Source organism: Pan troglodytes, chromosome 6 (assembly GCF_028858775.2).
Source record: "Pan troglodytes isolate AG18354 chromosome 6, NHGRI_mPanTro3-v2.0_pri, whole genome shotgun sequence".
NCBI lineage: Eukaryota > Metazoa > Chordata > Mammalia > Primates > Hominidae > Pan > Pan troglodytes.
In genome coordinates, this window is record NC_072404.2 from 89567802 (window position 1) to 89577752 (window position 9951).

Consider the following 9951-nt stretch of genomic DNA (forward strand, 5'->3'; position numbering starts at 1 on the left):
AATTTGATTTTTAAAAGTATGTGATTTCTAGTGATATAAAAGAGTTAAAATGTAAACTTAAAGACGATAGCTTTAGTACCTTTTTATCCCTAATAAAAATCTCATAATCTATGCTGTCATAGCACATTACACAACATTCCTATGGGCATTTGTCACATTGTATTACACTGGATTCTATAAGATATAAAAGGAGTATGAGGCTTGTGGGGTATGATATTTACTCTTGAAGAGTTCACATTCTAGTTGAGGAGATTCAACACTGAAAAAGAATTTAAGACTCTATAAAGCAATATAACAAAAACTGAAATAATTATTTCTAGGAGGAGGAAAAAGTTTTTAAGTGATAGAGAACCCAGCTAGATTTGATTAATTAGGAAAAGTTAGATGGGGTGCCAATTTTGAGCAAATGTGAAGGCAGGCAGAGATCTCAGCCGGTGAAGTAGAGTGAAGAGGAAGTACTACAGTACCACAGGTGGCAGTTTGCATGTTAGGTCCTCACGACATGGACCTGGGGTGAGCGCCAGTGTGGAGGAGAGGATCTCAGAATGATGGCACTGCAGAGCAGGCTGGGTAGTAGAGGACCTTGAAAGTCTGGCAGATAATTTTGGATTATTACTACAAAAGAGGGGTTTAAACAGTTTTTTTCCAAATGAAATTTGAATGTTTTTCAGTTTTTTTATTGAAGCATTACATAGAGCATTACATTATATGCATTAATGTATGTTATATTATGTACATACATACGTACACACACACCCTCAGCATAAGTGCGTGTTTAAAGGTTAATGTACCAGTATCCACCACTCAGGTCAAGAAACCAAACAGCTTCAGGACCCCAGAAAGCCCCATCATGCTTCCTCTCAGTCTTAACCAATCAAACCCTCCCCACAACACACACATAACACAATCACAACCCATACACATAGTAATCACTGATTACTCACTGATAATCACTGAAGACCTTAATAAAAGAAAGAACACAAAGGAAATATACACCCACTTCACATGTTCCACAGACACTGTTGGTGAGGTTTTTGTCCTCACCAGTTCATTTTTCAAACATTGTTGGATCATACAGTATGTGATCTTTTTGCATCTAGCTTCTTTTGCTCAACAGTACACTTAGGAGATTAATTCATGTTACTGAGTACTTTCATTCTCACTTCTTCTGTGTCTTCAGTGATACACAGTTCTGTCAAGTGTATATCTAGAAACTGAATTGCGGGGTCAGAGTGTGTGTGTGATTATCTTTAGATATTGCCAAACAATTTCTGGAGTGTTTGTACTCAGAGGAAGTCTTTTATAGTCAATAACCTGAAAGCTGGAGTGTGTCATTCACTTTTTTTGTAACCTCATACTCCTAAACATCATTGTAGACCTTGGTACAATTTTTGAATAAAGAAAAATGAGTGAAGAATGCAAATTAATGTACATATAGAAAAGGGAGGAAAAAATACTGATCAGCATTCAGCCAACATTTTTTGATCCACCATTGGGCCAGAACTGAAATAGCATGCCGTCATCAAGCATCTGAGCTGGGGTGTAGAGGACAGAGGATAAGAGGATAAAAGATCTGGCATTTGAGGATTGAGGCAGGAACAAAGATCATGATGAACACGGAATGCCATGTAAAGGAAATTTTTTGTTTAAGGGATAACTTAGTCATTAAAGGTAATTAACATGGAGTGTTTTTCATTTAGAAGAAATAGTGTCTCCCATTCTAGAAGGGAAAGCACAGTTAAGGAGTCCATGAATGAAACTGTATGAAACTGACTTCAGTTTCATATGTATGAAACTGAATTCAGTATTTTAAGCAGTTATTTTAACTTTTTGCATTTATGTTTCTTTCCTTTTTCCATCTCAGGATCAAACACATATGAAGAGGCAGCTGCATATATTCAATGTCAGTTTGAAGACCTCAATAAAAGAAAGGACACAAAGGAAATATACACCCACTTCACATGTGCCACAGATACTAAGAATGTGCAGTTTGTTTTTGATGCTGTAACAGATGTCATCATAAAAAATAATCTAAAAGATTGTGGTCTCTTTTAAGTTTTGCAGTTCATGGTAAAATGCATTTTCAAACCAAATGAGTACTTATATATGGATCTCTGTAGACTAGAGTCTTGCAGCAACACAGAATGTAATATAAGGCAAATGCATCTGGGACTTGACCAAAGTTGTTCTGTTTTTTTTAACTGAAAGTAACAGAAGGACCTTTCTTAAATGTGACAGATGGTCCTGCAGTGTGAAACTGAAGGACAGTGTTAAAGCTGGGCTCTAGTATATTGATGATTTCTGCTTAAGTGTAAATATGCAAATGTATGTATACATGTATTTATGACTTTAGTTTTCAACATTATTTTTAGGTCTTGAGAGTGGCAACTTAGGATTTTAGGGTGATGGCTTTGGAAATAACATAAATATACCTTGTACTGAATGACAGACTATTACTACGTTTGCCAGTTTTAAACAGCTTTATTTATGTTCATGTCCTGTAAATTTTTAAGTCCAGTAATTAATATTAGGAAACATTACAGCCCTTATCTAGATTATATGTATACTTGTATTAATAAAAATGTTATTTGTACAAACATTGCACAGACTATTTTAATAACATGATTTGTTCTTTAAATTTTATGTGTTTTATTGAAATGTTCTTAAGATGAATACACCTGCCTTTGGATCAACTATTTAAACATTGTATGCATTTTGATTTTTCCTACTTTAAGAAAATAAAATAATTTAATTTTACATTAGATTCCACATTAGATTTGGTTTGAAAAACTAAAATTTCAGATTTTTGAGGATATACTGTCTTAGACTTATTGTACACACTTAGTTTTTATTCACTTGTTTTCACTCTGAATTTTAATATTTGGCTGATATGAATGCATTGCCTGAAAGGTGATGTCATATTAATTTTTATTCACTTTAAATAACTACATTTTTGTTTATAACTAAGTTTGGAGGGATCCTAAGAGCATTTTTGTGGGTAAAAAAAAAAAAAACCTGTGGGCATAATGAATTTTGAGACATTGATTGGTGAGGCTTTTATTTCCCTTGAGGAGTCTCTTGTACCTAGCATACATGATAGCTCCTTGTTGGGAAGATAACAAGAAGGATCTTTGAATACTCTATTGCTGATATAACGCAAGATTTAAATTTATACATATAACTAATTTCAAATGTAATTATCACACTATGTTAAAATTACTTTTTTCCCTTAGATAATTCAAATTTCTCCACTTGCTTGAGTTTATATCATTTCTTTTCAATTATACTATTATTTCTGAGAATGAAATGGACAATTACACTTAGAAAATGAGTAATAGTGTTTAATAAGTCTGATTATATGTATGCTCAAATAAGTGTTATGTATCAGCTAGATACTGAGCTTTGATAGAATAATTTTCTTTTGATTATTCATGATGTGTCATCTCTGACCTTGTTTCAGCAAAGTAAACAGCACTCCCCACCCCACCCTCCTTTTTTTACTCATCTTGGAAAAAGTTAGTCTTTCAGTACACGTTGCTGGTAAGTAGTTTCCAAGTTACGTGTTGTCACTGGGTTGAAGTATATTTGTGTGTGTGTGTGTGTGTGTGTGTAACCATAAACTATATTCATATCTGTTTCATTTGGAGGATTTTCTTCTTTGTAATGTAAAGAAATTCAAAGTTATCAAAGTTCCTTAAATGTGTTAGTTTAGATTCTTTATGTGCCTTTCATGAAAGATATGTTTTCATTAATTTTACTGGTGGACCTGTAATATCCACATTGTGAAGCTGTGTATGAAATTCAACTATAATATGAATAAATTTGAATCATGAGAATTATGGGTTAAAAAGCCACAAAGAAGCACATATTGGTGACCATCATTAATGAAATCCTGAACTTTATTCTGTGTAATTGTGTTAATCCTAATAAATTTAAATTTTTAAAATTTTACAAACCTATTGGCTAAGTACATTTTGGATTAGAATTTAAGTATCAGTCTGTTGTATCTTCATTTCTTCTTTTTCTATGCTCTTTTTACAATTTCAGCTACTCCAGAAGCTCAGATTTTCCCTGCTCCAAGCTATGAGATGTGATGCCACATTTGGAATTGCCTTCTTGATATCCCCTTCTGAGAATCCATTGCCTGCTTTAACTCATTGTATTCAAAACTAAATTCATCATCATTCTCTCCTTAAACCAGTTCTCACCCTGACTTTGCCATTTTTCCTTACTAAGTACCATCATCATTTATTCCTTCAATGGGGAACTTTTTAGTTTAAGTTCTGGGATACGTGTGCTGAACATGCAGGTTTGTTACATAGGTATACATGTGCCATGGTGGTTTGCTGCACCTATCAACCCGTCATCTAAGTTTTAAGCCCTGCATGCATTAGGTGGAACTCTTCTGATTCCTAATCTCCATTTCAGTTTACTGACAGTTCTACAAAGGCTTAAATCTGTTTTTTGTTTGTTTTCCTTTCTATTCCTACTACTACCTATTCAAGTCTTTGCTAAACTTCCTCTTGAAATGGCTTATTAGTTAAATTCCCCACCTCCCATTTCTCTCTTCTCGAAAAACCCAGGTTAGTTATCCTAATATAGAACTGTGGCCCTATCACCTTCTATTCCTTGATCTGCATTGGCTCTGATTTGTCAATAAAATTAAGTATAAGTTAGCCTGCCATTTAATGCTCTTCATCACCTGAGGCCTCTTCACTACTTCCTCATTCCTTTCTACACTGTATCCAAATAGTGTCCTGTGCATAACCTGGGCTTTCCTCCAAGTACTGTATTACTTACTACATGTGATATGCTTAGAGCAGTGCCTACAATGTGGGAAGTGTTCATTTGTGTCTGTCAGTGTTATTTTTATTAGCACTTTTAAAATGGTGTGTAAAATGTATTGGCACTTTTAAATGTGGCACTTTTAAATTTGTTTGTGATACCTCTTTTAGACTCCTCTGGCATCTGTTCTTCAGGGTGCCCTTCTGGGAACTACATGATTCTGATAGAGCTGCCAATCGCATTTCTTACTTCTCAGTCTCTAGGCTTAGACCTGACCAATCCGAGTCCTCCAGCATTGGACGAGTGAGCCAATCATTGTCCCAGTTGCCATTCTTAAAGTCCCTAAGGCGCTTGTGGTTTCTAAAATTCTCTTCATTTCAGTACCCTTCTAAAAGTCTACTTTTTAATGCCTAATCTAGTTTAATCGAATTCAGTTTGTTACTGAAAAAGTACTGATTAAAATCCATATGTTCTCATTGAATACTGACAGTAACTAGAGATCAAAAAAGGCTTAAAGAGGTTAATTAACTTGAGCAAGACCAGATGAAGGTTTTAAACCTAGAGCTTCTGACTCCATGTCTGTCAGAGGACCCCAAAGATGCTACCTTATTTCCAGAAAATGTGTAAGTAGTGTTTCGCCTATCCCCACTCTGCCCTTCTGAGTTCCTCTGAGCCATAATAGTTTTTCAGATTTAAAAAAGGAGATACTTATTAATGTCTTTCATCAGAGCTATTTTTTACTCCTTAGATTTGAAGCTACTTAAGAGCACAGTTACCATTTTTTACATCATTTGTCGTTTGCAGAACCACCTTATGTAAATGAACTTAGTTGATACTGTAATCATTATTACAGATGGTAGCATCATCATTGCTTAGTGTGTTATGTTGGAAGTAGAAAGTGATGGTGAAAATCCTAGGCTCTGGCACCCCGTCTGGCTTCAAATCCTGGCTCAATTTCTTATTAACTGGGAAAATCTGGGCAAATAATTTAGTTTTGCTCTGCCTCCATTTATATCATCTGAAAATAAATAAGGATTAAATAATCCATTAATTTTAATGGTTGTTGTCAGCATTAAATAAGTTCACAGTACATGTTAAGTACCTAGAGGGGAGTGTGGAATGTATAAGCCGTCAATACAATTTGCTGTTATTTGATTATAAATAATAGTGTTAAGGTGCCTTTAAAATCATAATCAGTGCTTAACAAATGGTTGTTGATATGTGCTTTGAATGAAATGCCTCAAAAACAAAACTCTCATAATTTGTTTTCATAATGAAAACTAAGTGTCTCACATATTGATACTGGAAAATGAGAAAATGCAATCTCTAATCAACTTGAGGACACTTCTGTCATTTTAATATAACCAATAGTATGAGAGAGTTGATATTTTAATGTTAGGTTGGAAAATTTTCTTTCTTTCTTTTTTTTTTTTTTTTTGATATGGAGTCTTGCTTCTTCACCAGGCTGGAGTGCAGTCATGCAATCTCCACTCTCTGCAACCTCCAACTCCATGGTTCAAGCAATTCTCCTGCCTCAGCCTCCCGAGTAGCTGGGATTACAGGCATGCGCCACTACACCCAGCTAATTTTTGTATTTTTAGTAAAGAGGGGGTTTCACCATGTTGGCCAGGATGGTCTTGATCTCCTGACCTTGTGATCTGCCAGCCTCGGCCTCCCAAAGTGCTGGGATTACAGACGTGAGCCACTGCGCCCAGCCAGTTTTCTTTTTTAGTTCTTTTCAAAACCCTTTCTTAACAGTTGAAATGCATTTATATAAAGAAGTTTACGTTTCGCAATCCCACTGGCCTGTTTCCCAGGCATTTTTTTTAACCAATTACTGTTTGCTTTGGTGTCTGTTGTGATTTCTCTTATTTAGTTGGATTTTGTAGTTACTTTAAAAGTTATGAAATTTCACATTTCATCAAGTCCAGAGGCCAGAGACACCCAAATATGCACAGACAGGAATCAGCTGCAATTGTCCAAGCCAGAGCTGATTAGGCCTCAACTGGAATAGTCCCACCATGTAATAAATCTTCCTGAGTATTGTGTATAAGGTCAAATATTTCCAGCTTCTTTGATTTTACTGCCCGTCTTCCTAGGTCTCCATCCATAAAGTGGATGGAAACACTGTCATTGAAGGAGCTAGTTCTTCAAATTTAATTTTTTTTTTTTTTTCTGAGACAGAGTTTCGTTCTTGTTTCCCAGGCTGGAGCGCAATGGTGCGATCTCGGCTCACCACATCTGCCTCCCGGGTTCAAGCAATTCTCCTGCCTCAGGTTCCCGAGTAGCTGGGATTACAGGCATGCGACACTACACCCAACTAATCTTGTATTTTTAGTAGAGACGGGGTTTCTCCATGTCGGTCGGGCTGGTCTCGAACGCCTGACCTCAGGTAATCCGCCCGCCTCGGCCGCCCAAAGTGCTGGGATTACAGGTGTGAGCCACCGCACCTGGCCAAAATATTTTTAATTGATTAAAAATGAGATAATTTGAGGAAACATGCATAGAATACTAGACAGAGACTATTTTAGCAGATAAGAGTGCCACTTTTAGTAAAAGAAGTTGTCACCTAGAAGAAAGTACAGGTGCTCCTTGACTTACCGTGGGTTAAGTCCTGAAAAGCCCACTGTAAGTTGATAATACCTTATTTTGAAAATGCATTTAATACACCTAACCTACCAAATGTAGCTTAGCCTGGCCTAACTTAAAGGTGCTCAGAACACTTAGATTAGCATACAGTTGGACAAGATAGCATAAAGCCTATTTTACAATAAAGGATATATCATGTAATTTTCTTGGATACTGTACTGAAAATGAAAAACAGATTGATTGCATGGGTACTTGAAATATGGTTTCTAACGGAATGCATACCAGTTTCGCACCAACGTAAAGTTGAAAAATTGTTAAGTTGGACCATCATACATTGGGGACCATCTGTACATAGAGTAGGACTCTTGAGAGCCTAAGGGCCACAGAAATTCCTTTTCCAACTGCAGTGTCTATGGAGGGATTCTTATAATTAATTTTATTCCTGTGCAAACACACTATCTGTGTATTCTCTATTTTACCAGGATTTTTTGTTTTTGCTAAATTAGACATACAATTTTGCAGTTATTTTTTACTAAGTTGACAAATGTTTGTACAATTTCAGTGTAAAGCTAGTCTTCAAAATAAACCACTGTGAAGATTGGATATTACCTTGGATTTTCTGTTGTGCACTCTTGAATTTTAATTATGTTCTGTGGAAACTTCACAGAGTTTTAGCTTTGATCCTTCACTTTTGAAAATCAAGAGTAAAGTTAAGTCAAAGCTACTTCTAAACAGCTCTATCTTTAATTTCTATTAAATAGTACTGAGGTATCAATTTTGTAGCTTGTGGAATGCGGACTATCCCAGCAGCAAATTCATTAATATGGTTTGTATAGGACTCACTTTGCAGCATTCAATTTTAGTATAACATGTTTTCCTGTTTACAAATATAAGTAATTACCTTTCCATTTTAAGTGACCAATTGTCCTAGCAATCTACTTCACAAGGCAATTTACCTGTAATAAATATAACTTTTTTGCAGACTTGAGCATACGTTTAAACCATTTAACCATTCTTGAATTTCTTAACATAGTAAGTTACAAATTTTAACTATGAATCTTTTTCTTCGAAAGGAATCTTGTCTAAATCTAATAAAGCATTTTTCTGGCTGAAGCTGCAATGGAAAGCTTCAGTATGAAGCTGGCATAAGGAAAGCCAGTAAAAAGTGCCCTTTCTTCTTTCTGAGAGCCCCACCTCTGATCCTCCTACACTTAAGGCTTCTAGATGCAGATATATACAATAGTGCTAAATCAAGACCTTGAAAAATGTACTCATATAGTAAGATTTACTCAAAACCACGAACTCCTCCATTATTTAAAATATGTTAGAGATACATAAATATATAGAGAAAATGCATGCATACATAATTTATTGAGTGCCTACTGTGTGCTAGGTACTTTTCTGGGTACCTTACTAATGCTCTCATTTAGTCATCAGAGCAGTCCTGCAATATTGGTAAAATTTCCATTTTCTATATAAGGAAACACATTTAAGAGAGGTTAGTATTTTGTGCAATGTTGGCTATCTAGGAAGTGGCAGAGCTGGGTGTAAAATCTAGAGTTAAGACCTTTGTTAGCCATATCTTCAAAATCCAGTGTCATTTCTTAGCCATATCTTCGAAATCCAGTGTCATTTCTTAGCCATATCTTCAAAATCCAGTGTCATTTCTTAGCCATATCTTCAAAATCCAGTGTCATTTCTTAGCCATATCTTCAAAATCCAATGGCATAAAGAAGTTTTTCACAAGGGTGCCACATGGTGTAGTGCAGCATGTCCAACAGCATTGCCTGAACAGATGTTAATAAGTATGCATGATGCACATTAGCATGTCAATGGCTGTGAAAAGCCAGTGCGGTAAAGAAGTAAAGAGCTCTCTGTGTGTTAACCCTCCATTTCACAAACATAGGAACTGCACAGACACAGCAGCCACTACCCAGGTGTGAATGCAGAGCACTTAAAACGTAGCTAGTCCAAAGTGAGTTGGCCTATTAGTGTAAAATACAAGAGTTCAGATACACAGAATTTAAAAATTACATGTTGAACTGATTTGTGATATATTGGGTTATATAATTTTAAAATTCTACTTTTTTTTACATTTTTAATGTGGTTTTGGAAAATAGGTACTCATGTGTCTTTGCATTATATTTGTATTTGGGAAATGAAATGCTTTATTTTTCTTCCACAACAACTCTATTTGCATTGCATGGAAATGTTCCCAAGTTTTAGAGAAACACATACAAAAAATAAAAAGGATAGAATGCTAAAATTTGAATGTGGAAGATGTGGGTCTTGGTGTCTTGAATAAATCACACCTTCAGTGACTTTCTTGGGAAATGGTGGGCCTCAGTAAAGACTTGGACTATTCCAGTTTTAAATGCTATCGTTTGGTTTGGTGTAATATAGCCTTTCCTGTGGGGGGAAAACCCATCTCATTTTCACTTTAAATATGTCAGCTATAATAAAAGAGAGACATACACATTTTAAGATCTATACTCTAAAACAGGGTTTTGAAATTAGCAGCTCTCTTTATTTTTAGTTCCAATACATGGAGGGGGAGTTGACCCTTCAAGATACTGG

At 35.5% G+C, this 9951-nt stretch overlaps 1 protein-coding gene across 3 annotated transcripts in view; it reads left to right on the forward strand.

The window, feature by feature from the left end:
- GNAI1 (G protein subunit alpha i1) overlaps positions 1-3955 on the forward strand; it is an 85241-nt gene extending 81286 nt beyond the window's left edge. For all 3 annotated transcript variants that reach the window (XM_063815424.1, XM_001159548.8, XM_003951062.6), the window contains one exon: positions 1865-3955. In XM_063815424.1, coding sequence (XP_063671494.1) covers positions 1865-2055 — 191 coding nt within the window. In that variant the 3' untranslated portion in view covers positions 2056-3955. The remainder of the gene's footprint in view (positions 1-1864) is intronic.
- Positions 3956-9951: the final 5996 nt, after the last annotated feature.